Genomic DNA, 20,842 nt, shown 5'->3' with positions numbered 1-20,842 from the left:
ACAATCCCACCCGACATCCCAGTGCAGCCGTGAGGCGACGCCGTGGCACGCCAGGCAGGACAGCTCCCAGGCTCCGGTTGTAACAGCAACTGCTTCCTCCCCACTAGAAAAGGCCCAGCCATGTACAGCAAAACTAGCCGATGTTTGGTTAGTTAGATGTTATAATGATATCCTATTTAATTGTATTTTAATCACTGCTGGCTTGCAACACCTCTCTCACAAGCGATGCATCTTAGTATCTTCTGAGGACACCCCTCTAGGTGGAGAGTGCACTTTATTTTTAACTCAGCTAACTCCGATGTCTGTCACTCATCTACCATGTCAAGGGTGTGCCCTATGGTATCATTTTTAACAGGTAGCATAAGCAAGACTTTTTGGTTTAGCCGTATCCCCTGGGCTGGGTATTCTGTGTTTCTGAGATTCACGCAAGCGGAAGGGAAAATCATTGGCGTTTTGCTCCAGCCGCCCTGAAGGAGAGGAGCGCTGACCTGAGTATGCCTGGCCCGTCACCACCGCGGCAGCCAGGAAATGATTATGTCACCACAGGCCCGACCCACTGCCCCAGCAGGGCCCAGACACTCCTGTGGGGCCCGGGGAACTTACGAAGAAAGGAATCAGGCCGGCTGCCTTGTCTCTCTCCAGGGCCTCCTGCAGCGCCGAAGCTCGCATGGCAAACTTGCCATCAGAAGGGATGGCTTTTAATCTCACTCCGCCAATTAAGCCGGCTTTTTCCACGGAGGAATGTGCCTGCAAGAGAGCGCCAGGTTAGACTCTGCAGCAGCTTCTGCATGCCTCCTGAGCACCAGGAGGCAGAGCCTCGATCCCGCCCCCAACTCCCTGCAGCTCCAGGCCAGGAGCTGTTTCAGGTCCTGAGGACTCTACTTCCGAGTTTCATGATTCCAACTCAGATGGCAGAGTGCTGGGCTGTGCCCGCAGGTGAGTGTGGGGTCGTGCTCAGTCGTGTTCGACTCTTTGTGACCCCATGGACTGTAGCCCGCCAGCCTCCTCTGTCCATGGGATTTCCCAGGCGAGAGTACTGGAGTGGGTTGCCATTTCCTCTTCCAGGGGATCTTGCCAACCCAGGAATTGAACCCCCATCTCTTGTGTCTCCTGCATTGCAAGCCATCAGGGCAGTCTTATACGGAGCTGTATTGAGGGCTTTTTCGTCCACTGGTTTGAATTCGACACAAGCAGTGGATGCTCATTTGGAAGCACAGCTGGGAAAATGACACCTAGTAACATCACCTGATGATGATATTACTTTGTAAGTGTTCTTAGTAAGCTCCTAGTCCCACTCTTATCATCTGAGGCTCTAAAATTGCATGCAAAATATATGACGATGCTCAAAAGTAGCTCTCCTTGTGGTTTGTGCGTCCTCTTTGCCCTCAGATGAGGAGCAAGGTGATAGAGTTATGTGTTTACAACCAGCACCTTGACCCCATGCTCCTGGGGGCTAATGCTCACCTGAAATGTAGATTCCACTCAGGAGGAGCTGATGGGAGGTGACTCTCCCAGAGGGCACATCCTTGCTCATTCCTTCCCTGTGTATGTGGCTTCCCTAACTCCTACAATCTTCCCCAAAGAGCATCCCTCAATAAATGGCAAACCCCTAAAGCCCCACATCAGACCCTGCTCCTTGGAAACCTGAACCCAAAGCCACAGAATTGAGCCCTAGAGCCCACGGCTGTCCACTCGATGTAATGAACCCACCTGACTCCTGTCATCTAGGATAGTACTAGCCACACAGCATCCTTTCAAGAATCTAGAGAACACCACGGATCACTTCTCTTGGGTGAAATTCCCTCATGAAAACCCTGCTGGGAAAGGCTACCACCTAACATTCATAGCAACTTATCTCAACATAGATACATAGAGACCTACACATGCATTTTTAAAAGTTTGCTCATGTCTGTCTTGGAAACAAGGGAGAAATAAATAGGAGTGAATAGTTTTCTTCCTCTGTGGGCCTGTGGGCAGCTCTAGCGCCAGGAGTTAGAGTGCACACAGAGACAATCCTCCCAACAAAGCATCCAAGTATGCATATTATATTTGATTTCAGGCTACATATGTTTATTCCCTAGAACAAAGCTGTCACAGTTGAAGTGCCTGGCTTAACAAATTCATTAAAAATATTACATCAGTGATACAGAGAACAAACTTTCAGACATCAAGGGGGGAAGGGGGTAGGATAAAGTGGAAGATTGGGACTGAAGTATACACATGACTACGTATGAAATAGATGACTGATGAGAACATACTGCACAGCGCAGAGGAAGAGAAGGTACAATCTATTTATAGGGTGTGCACTAAGTCACCCTTAAAACACGCTCCAAAGTACAGTCTGAGCAGGCAAAAACTGTTTGATCCCACTTGCATGAGGTACCTAGAAATCAATTTCATAGAGTCAGCAAGTATGTAGATGCCAGGGGCTCCCCCTCCTCCAGGGGTGTGGAGGGAAGGGGTAATGGGGACTTAGTGTTTAGTGGGTCAGAGTTGCAGTTTAGGAAGGTGAAAAATCTGGGAGATGGACGACAGTGAGAGTTGCACGACAGTGTGAATGTCCTTAGTGCCACTGAACTGTATAGCATGTGTGTTAGTCACTCGTTGGGTCCAACTCTTTGTGACCTTATGGGCTGTAGCCCACCAGGCTCCACTGTCCATGGAATTCTCCAGGCAAGAGCACTGGAATGGGTAGCCATTCCCTTCTCCAGGGATCTTCCTGACCCAGGAATAGAACCTGGATGTCCCACATCGCATGCAGATTCTTTACCATCTGAGCTACCAGGGAAGCCTGAACTGTACAGTTAAATATGGTTAAAATAGCATGTTTTATGTTATGTGACTTTTGCCACAATAAAAAGATTTTTAAAATACTATGTGGGCAAAGCTAAATCAGCTATTCCTTGTGGAACCATTTTTTGGGTGCCCTCTTGACTCCCGGTTCACTTTGCTTTGGCTTTTAACCTTTTTCAAGAAGGCTGATCATGGGAACTGATCATGGCCTAGATGTCCCCACTTGCAGAGATCTCTAAACCTTACAAAGCACTGCGTCATCCCTCATCTTGGGTCAACAGCTAGCTGGCAGAGCAGCAGCACCAGGTGGCAGGCCCTTTTGACCCTGTCTGGTGGTTTAAAAAAGGCTTTGAGAACTGACGTGATTGGCCTGAGATCACAGAATTTAAAATAGCAGGGCTGGGACGTGAGCCCAGGTCTTTGAGCCCTTAGCCCCACATGGGGCTCCACTACGCCGTGCTGAAGGCAGCCAGATGGCCTCAACATGAGCTGGGACAGGTGGGGTCGGGGTGATTTCACGGCACGTTTATTCTCTTTCCAACCTAATCTGTTAAGTTCCCACTGGCAGCCTATATCTTTTCTTTAGCAGAGGTCCCTAGCTTAGTGACACCTGGGGGACTGTTCTTGGATTGGAAAGGATACTGCAAGCCCTATAGTTTTTTCTTTTTTAATTTCTGGACACACCCTGAGGCATATGGAACCTTAGTTCCCCGACCAGGGACAGAACCCACAGCCCCTGCAATGGGAGACAGAGTCTTAACCACTGGACCACCAGGAAGTCATCAGTGTGGTTTTGACTTGACACCACACAAACCATTCCACCCCAGGAGGCTCAAGGAGGCTTTGGGCACTGCACTCACCTGGTCAGACGCGTAGGCCACCAACTTCTCCATGATGGCAGCCTGCGTCAGCTCCGGGGAGGCAGCCTGCAGGCGTCGGGTCACTTTGGTCCGAGCGGCCAGCAGGGCCACCAGGGTAGCTTCACTGGCAGTTCCCTAAGTCAAAGAAAAGGTCAACAGGACCTTCCAACTGCAGCCAGGGAATCATCTCTAAATGTGAGAGATGTGATGTGGGATCTTCCTATTTTCTTAGAAGACACATCTGAAATTGTCAAGTCCATTCTCCCACGCATGGGGAAAAGGCTGTACACCCGTGACTGACACGGCAGCTCTTATTATCAACTCAGCATTGCTTTGCCTGCTTCATAAAATACCCACCAGCACTTACTGGCACTTACTAGGCCTCACTGCTACCAGACTTGGCAGACACATTCCCATGGACACTGTCTAGTCTGGACAGGAGGTGCTGGTCCATTTCCCCCAGAGGAGGAAATGGGACCCAGGGCACAGCTCCCGGCACAGCTGCACACACACCGCAACTTGGACAGACACATTTGTCTGTTTTCACAAAGGGGCTGCCTCTTCTTTAAGACCCAGAAATTGCCCTGGAGGGTGTTCCCCAGTCACTAATGTTACAGACTGAATCCCTCTCCCCCAGATTTCATATGTTGGAGCCCTAACTCCCAGTTTCTCAGGATGTGACCACATATGGAGACAAAATCTTTGAAGGGATCACAAAGTCAAAATGAGCCTTTTAGAGGGGCCCATGGCCCAGCCTGGCTGGTGTCCTCATAGGACGAGGAGCCGAGCACATGTGCCTGCGTGCACGCATGTGCACGTGTGTGTGTGCGCGCGCACACACACACATACGCAGAGGGGAGGCCACATGAGCATTCAGGGAGGAGACGGTTGCGTGCAAGCTACGGGCAGAGGCCTCGGGGATGTCAGCCGCCGCCACCGTGACCTCAGGCATCTCGGCTCCGGACAATGAGACAACCCTGTCTGCTGCCTGGGTCATCTGGTCTCTGCCTCTTCCTTGAGGCAGCCTTATCAAGCTAATGCAATGACTGTCAACAACTTATTTTGGCAAAGGAATCAAGGATGCAAAATTCACTCCTCTGAGGGTGGGCGGCGGTCAAAGAGAATATAAATTCAGCACCCACTCCGTCAGCCCATCTATGTTGCAAACTAAGCTCATTTTTAATTGTATCATCTTCAGTTGGGAAACCTATGTTCAGAGAGTTTAGGTAACTTGCCCCAAATCAACAGTAAATGAGCAGTATGGTTAGAAGCAAACCCACATCTGTCTGCAGGGACCACTCCACTTGTGATCATGGAATCTTGTGTAAATCCTGAAAGAGACCATGAGCTGAATAGTATTACCGTTAGAAAGAAAAAGTGTAAAAGGTAAAAGTTTTGTTGACTGTGAGAAAGAAATTTATAAGATAAAAACATTTATAGTTCTGTAGAACTGTGTAGCTCTAATGCATAAATTCTTACATACACATCTGTAATCTTAATTCCAAGAAAACACACTGGTCATAGCAAACACCCTCTTCCCACAACACAAGAGATTACCCTACACATGGACATCACCAGATGGTCAGTACCAAAATCTGATTATATTCTTTCCAGCCAAAGAAGGAGAAGCTCTATACAGTCAGCAAAAACAAGATCGAGAGCTGACTGCGGCTCAGATCATGAACTCCTTATTGCCAAATTCAGACTTAAATTGAAGAAAGTAGGGAAATCCACTGCCTCCTTCATACACACTGACATGGGAAGCTCATTGAAAGGCACGGGCCCAGGGGTGTGTGTCCTTGTCTTCCCCTGACACTCCTGTGAGAGTGCAGCTCGCCCTCAACATCACCCTCTGTCGGAGGCCTTGGAACTCCCACTACCCTCCAGCATCCATGCTTCTCTGAACCATATTCTAAGGAAAGGCTTGAATCACCACAGCAGTTCACAGTGGGTTTTCCTTTAGGTGCTGTCCATGCCTTGAAAGAAACTCCCCTTCTTCAGGCAACAAAAAGCGATTTTTCATAAATATGTCCGATGAAAAAACTGTCAGCCAAGCATCCATAAGTGCAATGGCTAGAGGAGGCATGGCTTCATTGTAGGAAATCTGTTTCTTTTACTTTAACCTTTGCTTCCCATTGCTTTTTTCACTAAAAGGATACTGTTTATACACAATGACCTGCCCCAGGGAACCCTGCCCTCCTGCTTGAATATTAAACCAAAGTACCTTTGTTCAGGACCCTGTCCACCTGTGGATGGGAGTGCTCAGTCGCTCACTTGTGTCCAACTGTTTGTGACCCCATGGACTGTAGCCCACTAGGCTCCTCTGTCCATGGAATTTTTCAGGCAAGAATACTAGAGTGGGTTGCCATTTCCTTCTCCAGGGGAATCTTCCCGACCCAGGGATCAAAGCACTGACTCCTGCATCTCCTGTATTGGCAGGCAGATTCTTTTACCACTGAACCACCTGGGAAGGAAGAAAGTAACACATCCTCTGCCCGAGGCATCATCCTCTGCCCGAGGCATGCCATTCTAGGAGGTAATTGCAAGAGTGTTTTGTTTTGTTTTACTTTGCTTCCTCAACTCCTCTCCCTTCCTGTTCTATAAAAGAACTTGGCATCCAGACCCCCAACAAGAAGGCTGAGACATTACTCTTCCATCTTTTTGGCCAGCCAGCTTTCCCAATATCCTTGCCTCAACAGCACATCTCTCAGTTAAGTGGCCTGTAGTGCAGCGAGCAGAGTAGGCTTGGACTGGGTAACAGCTTGGTGACAGGGCCAGCGGGACAAGTGGGTCCCTGGCTTCCGCTGGAAGCAGGTTTGGGCTAAGGAAGGGACGGGGCGCCTGCTCTTGCACAGAGAGCAGTAAGGATACCTCTGTTTTCTTGCTGCAGACAAAGGTTGCCATGGTGAGGCTGCAGCAAGGCAGAAAGAACCGCGGTGAACATTGCCACTGGCTGGAGCAGGAACATCCTTTCATTTTCTTGGTTTTCAAGTGTCACCCCACACACAGCACGAAACTGGCTTTTCTTCCACGAGAGCTTTCAGAGCCAATTAAGAGACTATTTCCATGGCCCTGTTTGTCCAGCTCAAAGGACAGTTTGCCATTTGACGCAGACACCCATCACAGGGCCGACGCCTGGCAGCTGTGATTATGGCCCTGAGGGGCCAGCACCCCCCACATCTGAGGGCCCCCGGCTGTTACCAGGCTCAGGCACTCCGAGCCCTTGCAAATTAGAGACAATCAGCCTTGTCAGAGGGAAGGGTGGGCTTCCTGCCTCACACACAGACACGATCAACTGCTTTCTGCAAACTGGGTGGACAGGGCTCCAAGAGGGGTTGTATTGAGTCCTGGGCTGAGGGATGTCAGAATTAGTCCCAAACAAATGCCTGGCTTCTGCTGTTTCTAGAAAATGGAAGTGTCTTTAAAGGAAAAGGTAATTTAAAGATGAAGCCCATGGCAGCATGCCCATCTCTGGACACTCACACAGCAGACAAGGGCCCGGGACAGGCTGGTGGGACACCCTGGTCTCCAGCTCACCTGTGTACCAGCTTCGCCTCCAACTAGCTCAAGCCCTGGGGACCCAGGCACTATGCTTCTGAGCCTTGGGTTGTTGATAACCCAATCCTCATAAATATTTGGAGGTTGAGAAATGAACACCAAAAACAGAAGAAATAAAGCTAAAACCCAGCCTAACTCAGAGTGGGTGTTCAACACAAAGTTGGTATTATTGTGATACACACGCCTTGGATGATGAGGTATCTGTAAGATTTTTGAGTAGTATCAAATGAGAGAAATCAGCTCGGGCTGCTGAAAAGAATCAAACACGAAACTGTTTTTGTCATGATCTCCAGTGACCCAGAAAAACTCTTTTTAAAAATTTTTGTTTGTTTTTGATTTTTGGTAGAGCTGGAGCATTCGTGCTGAATATGGACTCAACCAGGCAAGCCTCAGTAGAAAGCTGAGGATCCTCTTAGGAGATTGTTGACCTTCATCCTAAAGAGTATCCTTTGAAATATGACTCACGAGTGAAAGATGTGATACTATACATATTTATATATATATTCTATTTATATAAATTGTGACACCATAGAAAGTCATGCAAATGGAAGGAGATCATACATGTTAAACATACCATACTTAATTTAAAAAAAAAAAAGAGAAAATCATGCAATAATAATATTCTCAAAGACTAAACAATAGGAGGACTTCCCTGGTGGTCCAGGGGTTAAGAATTCACCTGCCAGTGCAGGGGACACGGGTTCAGCCCTGGTCTGGAAAGACTCCACATGCAGGACAGTTGAGCCTGTTTGCTACTAAGCCTGCTCCCTAGAGCTCAGGCTCTGCAACAAGAGAAGCCAGCGCAGTGAGAAGCCTTCACACAGCAACTAGAGAGGAGCCCCTGCTCACCGCAGCCCATGGGCAACAGAGCAGATCAGGCACGGCCAAAACTGTTTACAGATAAAATAGATAAACAGTGAAAAAAGCCCACAACAAAACACTAAGCAAAACACCACACAGGAAATGTACATGATGTATTATCCCAATTTTGTTTCTATTACGTACATATGTATCTATACACATACACACAGCTATTGAAATAACACTGGGAGGAAGCTGCCCCAGGGTGTTTCTGCATCTCTTCCATTTATCTAACGGATGTCCAGTTTTTGTTAGTGGAAAGGAGATGATGCTTTTAAGTTGAATAGCAGAGCCAAAATTGACACTGAAGGTAGTCAATTGACAGTGTGAATAATGGAGATAGTGATATAAAGAAAACCACGAGAAATTCCCCTAAAATACAGAGGCTGCTGCTGCTGCTAAGTCACTTCAGTTGTGTCTGACTCTGTGAGACCCCATAGACGGCAGCCCACCAGGCTCCCCCATCCTGGGGATTCTCCAGGCAAGAACACTGGAGTGGGTTGCCATTTCCTTCTCCAATGCATGAAAGTGAAAAGCAAAAGTGAAGTCACTCAGTAGTGTCTGACTCTTAGCGACCCCAAGGACTGCAGCCTACTAGGCTTCTCAGTCCATGGGATTTTCCAGGCGAGAGTACTGGAGGGGGGTGCCATCGCCTTCTCCGAAAATATAGAGGAGAAAATGACAAAAAAAGAAAAGGGAAAAATGCCAAATAAAAGTGGAAAATTATGGAGGAGGTACCCAAACCATGGAAGGCTAAAGTTCCTCAAAAACAGAGTATAAGGGACCCAGAGACAATGACTAAATTATAGTGGGAGGAAAACGTCCCCGGGTGAGGGAAGAACTGAGTCTCAGGTTAACTGGGCTTCCCAGATGCTGGGACGTGGGGTCAAAATAAATAGCACAAAAGGGAAAAGTGTATCTCGACAAAAATTGTGGAATCAGAAAGAAAAAGTAGGTCTATCATGAGGGTCCATCTTGTCATGAAATGTCAGATCACCCTCAGGGCTGGAATTCAGTCGGACAGATTTCACCAGCAAGGTCCCCATGGCAGCCTGCCTCTCTCAGAAAGCCACTCGACCCCCCAGCAAGGGGAGATGCAGCTGAAGGGGCCTGGGCTGGGGCTGTGGGTAACAGCCCCTTCCCCAGGCTGGAAGCGGCTTGGAGTTCAGACCTTTGTGTGTGGTTTTTCCCAGGTTGCCCCAGGCTGCATCACCTTGACCAACAGAAAGCTGTCCAAGGTGGCCGAAATGCTTGCCATTGTGAGAAAAGTCACTGTTGCCGCTGTGTCTAAGTCCCATTCACAGCACCTTATTGAAGCTTTGCATACTCAGAGTGAAGGATTCATTTCCATCAGCCACCACTCAGAAATGCTGTTGCAGGAGGGAACGTGCTATAAGCAGAGAGGTGAGGCAGGAGGGGACGAGGGAGTGCGGTTGAGCCTGGCCAGGCTGGGCAGGAGACAGACAGTTTCATATAGAGTGACCCAGCAATTCTCTTATCAGTCCTGCTAATAAATGGTTCGGTGACGCTCTCAACCATAATCCTTTCACAAGAGCATCTGTGACTGATTTTCCCATGCTGACCCCGAGCCAGGACGTGATTTATCTCCGCACTGGCAGAAACCGCAGGGCCCCAGTTGAGCTGACAGAGGGAGAATTCTCCTCTGGCTTTAGCGGGGGCCATGTAGCAGGTCTGTTTGTTCTATTTTTCCCTAGCAGAATCTGCCAATATCGTCACCGCAAACATTTTCACGACCGTCCTAATCTTGGGAGCATTCCATAACCCCAAGCTGCCAGAATGATGCACAGTCAACTTCATTATCAAAACTCTCATCCTGGCCATCTCCTTTTTATGAATCTGAGCATCACAGCCAGGACTCCAATACAATCCAGATCCAGATCAGTCGCACAATCCAGAAAGTGTCCGACTCTTTGCAACCCCATGAATCGCAGCACGCCAGGCCTCCCTGTCCATCACCAACTCCCAGAGTTCACTCAGACTCACATCCATCGAGTCAGTGATGCCATCCAGCCATCTCATCCTCTGACGTCAGCCTATATCATATCTCTGTCTGCCACTAACATCGGTCCTGTGAATATGCCATGCCTCACTGTCCATCATCACATCAGCCATCCCATTGCAACCATCAGAAAGAGATCTGGCAAAAGAGTTACTCTGAGAGAGGAAGCAGGCTGTAGGTCACAGAAAAGTCAGCCCTGGGTCATGCCACAAGGCTTGTTTATCGAAGAGTATTTCAACATCTCCGAATGAGATGACATGAAAGCAGCATCAGGACGACCTGACATGCAGGTTAGAATGCTTATTCCTGGGCCCACCAAAGACTTGTTGACCCAGATCTGTGAGGGTAGAAGTCAGACTCCCTCTGTGGGTCCCTCCCTCCATGACGCTGACCTGCACTGGTTTTGTTTGGGAGAATAAAAGATGCTACGCTTTCATCCTGGAAGCTGAGAATCCCCACTGTATTTGGAGGAGGGACCCTGCTAGTGTGATTAAGTTAAGAACCTTGACAGGAAGGGGAGGGGGTTATCTTGGATTATCTGGATGGACTCTATCTAATCTCGTGGGTCCTGAAAAGTGAAGACGCTTTCCCATTTGTGGTCAGAGGAGAGGTGACCTGAAAGAAGGGTCAGAGAGATGGGACACAGCCACTTTGCAGACAGACGAGGTGCCATGGCACAGGAATGTGGGAAACTTCTAGAAACTAGAAGAGGCAAGGACAGAGTCTTGCTTGGGACTTACAAGGGATCAACCCTGATTTTAGCTGTGAGATCCATCAGGCTTCCACCAGAATGAACTGTAAAATAATAGGGTTAGTCAGCAGATTAACACACTAGCCTTTAAGAACCCCGGTGAGTCGAGCAGTCTTGAGCCTGGAGACGGGCTTGTCCCCCATCTCATCCGGCCACACCAGTAGGTGACCTCACACGGAGGCATCCGGGCCTCAGCTCCCGTCAGCCAAGTGGACACAAACACAGCTGCTGCAACTGACTCTCAGAACCTTTGAGAAGACGATATCTGAAAAAGGAAATTCTTTTTTTTCCAAAGTAGCGGGGGCGTTCCCTGCGAGGGTGGTGGGTTAATTGGTGTCCCTCTTTGCTGTTAAGAAAGGAAATGGCTGAGCAGTCCTAGTTCCCTGAGTGGCACTCATGCCATAGACGTCCCGCCGTGCCTGTCATCGTGTGTCCCGTCCCCTGATGCACTGTCTGGCTCGTAGACACTCTCAAGGGCACGTGCTAGGTGAAGAACGCATTTGATCATCACACCGCAGAGGCAGCATCTTTAGGTGAGTGGTGGGTCCCCGTGGGTGCAGCTCTTTCCAGAAGGCTCCGCAGTACTGGGTCACAGCTGCCGCTGGGGACGGCCCTGCGTGGTGGTCAGCTTGCGGCTCTGTGGTCAGATGGGTGTGGACTCAGACCCTAGCTGTAGAACTTCCCTGCTGGGCATCGACGGGCAAGTTACCTGACTGCTCTGAGCCCTAGTTTCCTCGCCTGTAAAACGGGGGTTGAGAAATGGTCCCTCATCAGAGCGCTGTTGTGAAAATGAAGTTTGGGCCTGGGAAGCACTCTGGTAGATGGGCAAGCAATGGGGAACCACACACGTCTCCACAGCTGTGTGTATACTTCTGTGCACCAGCCAAGCGACAGCCACCATGCTGCCCACCATCAACAGCGGCCTGGGAGTGAGAGATGGCTGGGGAGCCAAACCAGATGCAGAGCTTTCCTAGGGCTCTGCTCTGCTCATTCTCCAGAAGAAATGAGGACCCAAGATGCTTGCGGGCCTCTTGCCCACCTGCACCCCCAGAATCCGGACCCTTTCCTCTCCACCTTACCTGGATCACCCCGCCGCCTTCTCCAGCTTCTCCAGCCAGAAACGCCTCTGGCAGCTGCACCATCTTCCCCAGCCAGTCCATCATCACTGTCTCGAGCTCTGTGCACGCCGGGCTGGCAGCCTGTGGGCAGGAGGAAAGGATGAACCGCAGGCAGCTGCCCTCAGTTTCCCGCCAGCTTGGGATCCAGGGGTATGACAAGCAGGGGAAACTTCCTTACTGCCCTTGATCAATTGAGCAAAAGGTTTTGAACATTTTCAAAAGGCCCATCCCTGGATGGGACTCACTTTGAAGGTGGGCTTGCACAAGGTGGAGCTTCTGGAGCAGCAGCGGCTGGACCGTTCCCCCCAGCAGCCCCAGGTCGCAGGGGCTGGCAGGACTTCGTGCTGAGAGCTGGCACCCATAACCTTCTGCTCCGTCTGGCCCTGGAGAGCCAGGAAGGAGCCATGCTCCCTGAGGCCCAGGTTGGCTGCTGGAGTCCATGTTCTCTGCACGGGGTTTGCAAATCTCTACCTGCCTCACCCACAGGCTTGGGTCCTCTGCCCTCCAGGGCTTCTCCATCATAAACCTTTAGGGGCTGGTGCCAGAACAAGGGCCTAGATCTGGCTGAATTTCAGAAGCAACAGCAGGCTTTATTCATTCACTGACCTCTAGATTAAAATCGCCTGATCCCAGGTGCTATTCAAACATCTCCCAAAGTTTCAAACATGGTCTCCAGCCACGACTTGGGAGGATAGCGGGGCAGGAAGGCATCGACCTCTGCGATGACCTGCCCCACAGCCGCACGTTCCCAGGCCAGCTTCCTCATTCAGCCGTCTGTTTGTTTATAGAATGATCTAGTAAGCCTCTCTGGTGGACCCCGGTCCACAGCCACAGTGAGAGGAATGAGATGGGCTGAGTGGAGGAGGTGAAGCCCCAGGAACCTCCCAGTCTCTGATCTTGCCTTCCAAGCTCTGGGATGGTTCTCCTTGGGCTCGGAGGGGGTGAGCTGGCCATAGGCCCCACCTGCAGATGAACCAGCCTTTCCAACCATGTGGGTCTCACTGTGGTGCTCTGGGTGCCCTTGGCCCTCACACGTGCCCCAGTTCCCTACATACTGTGGGGCAGCACCATCCAGAGGGCCCCCCCCTCCATCCCATCCTGGCCAAGGCCCACTCCAGGTATGGGAACCTGCCTCACTGCTCAGAGGCCAGGGCTCGGCCAGTGCCTCTTAGAGACAGTGAGGCAGCCCTCCAAGGCCCCAGGGCACCAGACCGTCCTCAGAAGAACAGACCTGGAAGGACAGGCGCCATCACCCTGAGGGATAGGAGGCTCTGGGTTGGAGTCTGAATGGAGTCCACTGTCCTGTCTGATGTAAGGAATGTGCTTTAGGGGACATGTGCTCTGAGGGTCCCCGAGGCCACATGGGCAGCACCCAGGCTGCTCTTCCAAAGAGAAATCGCTACAACCAAGGCAAGAGTTGAGGGCTGACCCTCCAAGTCTGCCTCTGGGAAGCTGAGGCCCCCTTCCCCAGCAACTCTGGACCCCAGGCTAAAGAGGAGCAATGAGGGAGAGGGCCGGAGCTGGGGGTCAGGGAGTGGCGGGGGCGCCAAAGCTTGGGCGTTTAGGAACTCACAACTTCTTAGTGCCTGAGGCCGTTATTCAGCACAAGTCAGGAGTTAGGAGTCTGCTCAGCTACTTAGCACAAGCAAGCAGGCACCCTGGGCCCAGAAGGCTGAGTGCAGACCCTGGCCTGGAGAGAGGCCCTCAAACATGGGCAGCGCTGGGGTCCCTTACACAGTCAGCAGGCGGCCCTTCTCTGGAGCGCTCTGCATGGGGGAAGCCAGGAATCTTTCCTGTGGTGTTGGGCTGGGATCTTTCTAGGACTTTTTACAAAAAAGTTTTTATTGGAGCATAGTTGATTTAGAATGTGGTGTTAGTTTCTGCTGTACAGCAAGAGAATCAGTTATATGTATACCTATATCCCTTCTTCTTTAGATTTTATTCCCATATGGGTCATTATGGAATATTAAAGAGTTCCTTGTGTTATATAGCAGGTTTTTATTAGTTATCCACTTTATATGTAGTAGTGTATATATGTTAATCCCCAGCTCCTAATTTATTCCTTCCCCACCTTACCCCCTGCTAAACACATTTGTTTTCTATGTTTGTGATTCTAGTTCTGTTTTGTAAATAAGATCATTTGTACCATTTTTAAGGTTCCACCTATAAGCGGTATCATATAATGCCTGTCTTTGTCTGTCTGCCTTACTTCACTTAGTATGATAATCTCTAGGTCCATCCACATTGCTGTGAATGGCATTACTGCATTTTTTTTTAACAGATGAGTAATATTCCATTGTATATAAAGATGCCCCGGGGTTGGTGTGGAGGCAGGGCCGATCCCCTGCTCTCGGCAGCGGCACTTCTGTTGGGTTGGGGGTCCCTCCTTGGATAGCATCCATAGCCAAGAACAGAGCGCGTGGGACCAGGGCAGTCATGTTTCTCAAACTGCAGATGGTCTAGAAACCCCTCGTTCTGCTTGGAAGACATGCAGGTCCCCAGGCTTGGGCTGCAGAAACTCCAGGGCCTCTACTGTGGTTTGAATTCAAACCAAGCACCTCTAAACACACTGCTGTGCAGAACTGGCTTTTGGATATAGACAGACTTCCCCTCTGCTTCCCTGAACTCCAAATTCCCACGCAAGGCCCCTCTGCTCAGACCTAAGTCCCTCTCTTCCCACAGGGGTGGCGCCACCTGCTCACTGCCTGAGTCCTGGCTGCATGTCCCATGTGGGAAACCTAGGACCCCCGCACCCCCACCAACACTCACCCAGGAGAAGCCGATGCAGCCGATGGCCCCACACAGCATGTCTGCGAGCATGGCTGGGTACGAGCTGGCCGTGGGGAAGTAGGCGAAGAAGTAGGGACTGTGCCAGTGGGTCACCTGTGTGGGACACGGGCAGTCACTTGGGGCCGGGGGGCAGCCCTGCAGGCGGGGGCCAGGGTGCTTGGGTTTGCCACAGAGAGTCAAGTCTCTATTAATAGAAAAACCTTGTTTTAACTGCTGGCCAGAAGTGTCAGCAAGGGGGCTGCTCCTGAGATCCCATCTCTTTGTGTTATGAGACTGCTTTTCCTAAAACTGCTCCAAAAAATAGTCTGTATCAGAAAAGGAAAAAAAGAGAGAGAGATTTGATTTTTGAGGTTTCCTCAGCCGCCTACTCAGAGAAGGCAATGGCAGCCCACTCCAGTACTCTTGCCTGGAAAATCCCATGGACGGAGGAGCCTGGAAGGCTGCAGTCCATGGGGTCACTGAGGGTCGGACAGGATTGAGCGACTTCACTTTCACTTTTCACTTTCATGCATTGGAGAAGGAAATGGCAATCCACTCCAGTGTTCTTGCCTGGAGAATCTCCGGAATGGGGGAGCCTGGTGGGCTGCCGTCTATGGGGTCGCACAGAGTTGGACACGACTGAAGTGACTTAGCAGCAGCAGCTGCCTACTGCAGCATCCTCACTCTCCTGCCCAATCCATTCCCAGCTAATGGAGCAGAAACTTCTGGGTTTGGCAGTCTCATGGAAACCCCGTGAGATGGTACCTACAGGTGGGACCTTCGGGAGGTAAGGGGTTGGAGGCAATGGAAAGGGCGGACCCTCTGTGTGGAAGAAAGGCTGGGATGAGAACCTCCCAGGATCCAAATCTGCGGGAACCTTGACCTTGAATACCCAGCCTTCACCCCATGAGAAGAGGATGCACCTGTCCAAGCTGCCAGCGGTGGGATCTGCTGCTGCAGAGTGGCTGGGCCATCCCCGGGTCTGACATTTAACTGCACTCCCGGGAGGGGTTTCGTGCTGAGTGGCTTGTCACATTGGCATAAACTCTGGGCTGGTGAGAACCAGAATCCTGCTCTCTGCTCAAAGCGCAAATGTCACAGGAACTCCTGGGAGGAGGAGGGCGGGGAGGTGCCCTGGACTTAAGGAACCCATCAGGAACCCCATGGGTGGGGGTGCCTCATCCTGAGTGTCAGGGTCTGAAATTCCAGGCCCTGCGCTCCTGACTAGAGCTGAGGGGGTGAGGCTGAGGGTCTGACACCCCTCACCACAGCAGTGAGCGTGCCTTTAGGTGAGTCCAAGGAAAACCTCACCATGCAGCATGGAGCTGCAGTGGAGTTTCCTTTGAACTTGAGCTGTCTGCTTCCCTCCAAGTGACTCTTGGGAGACAGCTGTCCTGGGTGCTCCCCAGGTCTGTCTGCAGCCCCGAGTGTACCCCACGCCCAGGCTCATGGACCACAGAAAAAGAGGCCCACTTTGGTGATCCACGCTGGGCAGTCTCAGCACCACGCAGCCCACTCTCAGATAAAATAAACGAAATATTTTTTCCACACACTGATTGCCCCTCTGCTGATTTAACTTATTTGAAACTAACCATCTCTCTCACGTCCCAGGGTCTCAGGGCAGGGGACTGACCTTGTAACCGAGCAGGACCCTATGGGGCTGGGAACAGACCCCTCCCCCATAGCCTTTGCGGTGGCTCCTCTCTGCAGTACCCAGATAATAGTATCTGACGTGCACTTCCTGAGTTGTTTTACAGATGATAAAATCCCTACCACATGGAAGAAATTAACTACCTGATGACCATGAGCACATAGCTCCTAGCCTTTCAGCACCTGAGGATTGATCACGTGAACCCATGTGATCCTACCCTGTGACCTCACCATCAACCAACAAGAGGAGGAGCTGATCACTACCCTGAGACTTTAACAATGCTTTCAAGAAACCCACCGGGAGTTTGGGTGTTTTGAACGTTAGCTGTCCTGGACTCCTTGCTGAAGGCCTGCAAGAAATACCGCACTATCCTTCACCACAACCTGTGTCAGATGACTTGCTTTACTGCACAGGGGCCAGTGGACCCAGGTTGGCTCAGTAACAACCTAGGCGGCTGGAGGGAAATCATAGTCGCCACCTTTGGAGCCCACACGATCTGGATTGCAGTCCTGCTTCCATCACTTACTAGCTGTGTGACCTTAGGCAGATCACTCAACCTCTCTGGGCTTCAGTTGTTTCAGCTATAAAAGAGAAAATAACAAAGTTTCTCCCCAAGAAAATGACTGTGAGGATTAGGGGCAATGAATCAAGTGCGTTGCCTGACACCCAGCAGGTGCTAAGCTGACAGCTGCCCTCCCCTTCTTCAACCATGGATGTAGGCTTACCCCCGGCATGATGATCTTCTCGACGTCCTCGATGATGGCCTCAAATGTCTCTGGCTCCTGCGGGGCAGTGGTGGGGATCAGGGGGCGCAGGTAGCCTGGATCCACGTCAGGGAACACCTGGCGCCCCTCGATGCCCTCCAGGTAGTCAGCCACGTAATCCACCATTTCCTTCCCCCGCCTGCGGAACTCGCTTGCATTCATGGTGACTGGCCTCCCTCAGATGCAAAAGCTGCACAGAGAGAAGAGAAATCAGTTGCAGACGTGACGATGCCTCACCTGTAATGGAGCAGATCCAAGCCAACCACAGGGGCTGCCGGGGCAGAGAACCAAACACCCCTGAGTCCACCCAGACTCCGAGTCGGTTACAATTTCCATGTCCACTTGAGTTTGGAGACTGTAGCAAAGTACTTATTCTACTATTCACCAGCTACTCAGCTAGACACAATGCCACGTCTCTGTCTCATTTCTTTTCCTGTCTGTATCATGAAATGGACCAGGCACACATTTATTTCCATGGCCCATCACAACTTTAATAACAAGCCTTGGTTTCCAAATCGTGCCTTATTCTTCATGGGCTGTGGGACAGAGACTCTCTGAGTCTCTCTTTATCTGAGAAAAGCAGATGACCATGCTGATCTTTCCGGAAGGTAGAAAGGCAGCCACGTGGCCCGTGTCTAGCATGAGCAGAGCCTGGATAGGAGAAGCCCCATCAGCAAGTCTTCTATCTCTATCTTGACTTTCTATATCATCACCAGATGGAACCACACCTCTCCATACAACCCGCTTCTTTCCTCATCACACAACATCCAGGTGATCCTGGTCCTCTGTGGTGGTAACATTCCATAAAAGAATCCATGAACTCTGAATTAGCAAACACTGGACCTTTCCCAGGGGAAATGCAAGGTTACATTTCTGTGCATTTCTAGTCACATTTTTGTCAATCAATCAATACATAATCTTTTTTCTGTTCCCTTTTGTGCGTTAGTCGCTCAGTTGTGTCTGACTCTTTGAGATCCCATGGACTGTAACCCACCAGGATAGACTGTCCATGGAATTCTATTGGCAAGAGTGGGCAGCCATTCCCTTCTCCAGAGGATCCTCCCAACCCAGGGACTGAACCGAGGTCTTCCACATTGCAGGCAGATTCTTTACCATCTGAGCCCCCTGGGAAGGCCCAAGAAAGCTGGAATTAGCTTTGATTTGTAACCAGGCCTATTGAATCCTACTACTGTTGTCCAGAGACATTAACATTTGCCATTTGAAATCAGGCATGTATGCATGCTAAGTCACTTCAGCTGTTTTGGACTCTTTGCTACCCTATGGACTGTAGCCCACCAGGCTCCTGTGTCCATGGGATTCTCCTGGCAAGAATACTGGAGTGGGTTGCCATTTTCTTCTCCAGGGGATCTTCCCCACCCAGGAGTCAAGCCCATGTCTTTATGTCTCCTGCACTGGCAGGCAGGTTCTTTACCACTAGCACCACCTGGGAAGCCCTATTTCCTTTTAAATGTACTTTATTTAATACACCTTGGCCCCATTGACTTTGAACTTCTGGCCAACAACTCTCTAACTCATGAATGTCACTTATCTAATACATGTGTTTTCTCCCTAAGGCACATCACAGCCTTCTTGCATGTAGGACCCCTGGAATGCATGTCAGCACTATATTTGGGGGCCATTTTTAATAGTCAGGTAACCAAGAATAACATAAAGATGCGGCAGTAATTAGACCACTTGCTGAAGCAACTAGGCAGAGCCTTATTAGATTCTGCTGGCAACAAGCCTCTTGGGCAACTTAAATTTTTAATCCTTTTATGTCTGTGTGCCCAAGAATGATCATAAAGGCACCATTGTGGTGACTAATAAGACAAATGAATTGTTGAAAACAGTGGTACTTGCATATAGAAAATCTATGAATAGTAAGCATGGACTATATTTTCCAAACTGGAAATGTGGACCACACAAAGAAAGAAAAATATTCATCAGAATCCCACCACTCAAAAATTCTGGCATACACCCTTCCCCGTTGTTTCTTATAAGAGACAATTGTATGCTAAGTCATGGATGCATTTTTTAATTCTAATAGTTCAAAGATGCATAAATCAAGATTAGTTTTCCTGTGGGAGAAAGTGATGGGAGATGGTTCTACAAGCCACTGTATCTAGCTGATGATCTTGAGATCATGTTATCAACACTTCTTCCATTGTTTCCATCATCTGTGATTTTTTTTTTCTTTTTTTGACAATTTTAATGTTAAACATATCAAGACAGATTTTACTCAAGACTATTGCAATAGGAGAGGGAGACTGTCTCCCAAATACAACAGGGGTCAGTGAGGATTTCCAAAGATAGGTAGAGTTAAGAAGCAGATGGTACTTTACTAAGAATAGTTTGGCTGGGTGTCCAGGTGGAGGAAGAAGAGCTGAATTGTATCCCAAGGGCAGAAGCTTTCTAGATAAACCAACAGTGTGATTTTTCTGCTACAGCTGGGCTCAGCTCCCTGAGATGCAAACCTGCACTCAGAAGCGGGCTCAGAGACGCCTGACTGAGTCTGGCTGAGGAGAGTGTCTCTGAAATGGGGAATCAGCCTGATGGTGCCTCTCCTCTCTTGGCCTTCTCTCCAAAGTTCTCTGTTCAGATATCCTCTGTGAATAGTATAGAAGGCACCCATGGAAGGTTCCAGGCTCCATCAAGGTTACTGACTGGGTCAAACCTCCACATCCAAATGATTGTTCGGGGATACAATTTTCACATAGTGAACACATGAGTGACGGTGACTGGATATGATATAGGATTTGATTCTAAATTTCAGCAACAGCAAAGGCTAAAATAATAGCATGAGAAACACCAAACTGAGTCTTTGAGTTTCCATTGCACCTTCGTGTTTCATAAGCTGAAGGTCAAGGGAGCTTATCCAAAAGATCGTGGCCAGAATTTCCAAAGTCTCTTAGTGAAAAGCCATGAAGCCTTCCTTATATGTACACTTTCAAGTTCATAATTCCTTGGGCCTGAAGGCTTCTAAATTTATTTTTCACTTGGAGCAACTCTGATTATGTCAAATGTCACACATAGAGTAAAACTAGGTTTTACTTCAAATTGACATATTTTAAATTGACTTGATTCAAATTCAACCAAAATTGCATCAAACAGCTGATCTTTCTGCTAGCTTGTTTTCTTTCACGAAGTAATTATGAGTACATTTCCCAGGGTGATAAATACTTTTCTATTGCGTGATTTCTCCCAATTGCATAGTGTTCCACAGGGTGAATGTGCTGTGTTCACAACATGCATCACTATTGTTGAATATCTACATCATCCCTGGTTATCACCTACGTTAGTGGGGACAGTTGGTGTAGCCTAATGGCCAACCCTGCACGATCAAGAACTAAAAGACTCTGCACAGCATGACATAGATGCCCTGTGGTTTCCTTTTCCTCAACTGAACACAAACACCATAACAAAGCTCTATCTCAGATAATTTTTATGATAGTTAGATAAGTACATGGGAACAGCTGAGGAAAAGAGGCACAAAATAAGCATTCAATACATGTTGTTAGACTTTCTATAAAGCACTGAAGTAGACAACCTCAATCTTTTGTTTCTTCACTGTTTTGTGTCAAAATTTTCTTAAGAAAAGTATTTATTCTATAATTTCTTTAGAGCAAATTATTATAGAGATACATATTTTGTGAGTATGCTCAGTCATTCCATCATGTCCAACTCTCTGCCACCCCAT

The 20,842-nt window shown here is 49.3% G+C and overlaps 1 protein-coding gene and 1 long non-coding RNA gene across 4 annotated transcripts in view; one reads left to right on the top strand and one right to left on the bottom strand.

Annotated features, from left to right (window-relative positions):
- DDC (dopa decarboxylase) overlaps nt 1–17,307 on the bottom strand; it is a 77,165-nt gene extending 59,858 nt beyond the window's left edge. The window contains exons 1-5 of one of the 2 annotated variants that reach the window (XM_055589649.1): nt 17,107–17,307; nt 14,731–14,844; nt 11,923–12,042; nt 3,654–3,788; nt 604–747 (exon numbers count right to left, since the gene is read on the bottom strand). In XM_055589649.1, coding sequence (XP_055445624.1) covers nt 604–747; nt 3,654–3,788; nt 11,923–12,042; nt 14,731–14,844; nt 17,107–17,307 — 714 coding nt within the window. Of the gene's footprint in view, nt 1–603; nt 748–3,653; nt 3,789–11,922; nt 12,043–14,730; nt 14,845–16,363; nt 16,455–17,106 lie in introns of those variants that run through there. The other variant, XM_055589650.1, reaches the window with a different exon arrangement.
- Nucleotides 743–16,396, top strand: LOC129658839 (uncharacterized). Of its 2 annotated transcripts, none has more exons than XR_008717528.1 (3): nt 743–936; nt 6,093–6,189; nt 7,558–16,396. It is a non-coding gene; the product is annotated as an uncharacterized LOC129658839 (long non-coding RNA). The 2 variants fall into 2 exon arrangements; XR_008717527.1 differs by having other exon boundaries at nt 743–1,264.
- Nucleotides 17,308–20,842: the final 3,535 nt, after the last annotated feature.

The sequence above is a fragment of the Bubalus kerabau genome, chromosome 8 (assembly GCF_029407905.1).
Source record: "Bubalus kerabau isolate K-KA32 ecotype Philippines breed swamp buffalo chromosome 8, PCC_UOA_SB_1v2, whole genome shotgun sequence".
NCBI lineage: Eukaryota > Metazoa > Chordata > Mammalia > Artiodactyla > Bovidae > Bubalus > Bubalus kerabau.
The sequence above is the reverse complement of the archived record's forward strand: the minus strand, read 5'-3'. Positions and strand labels throughout refer to the sequence as shown.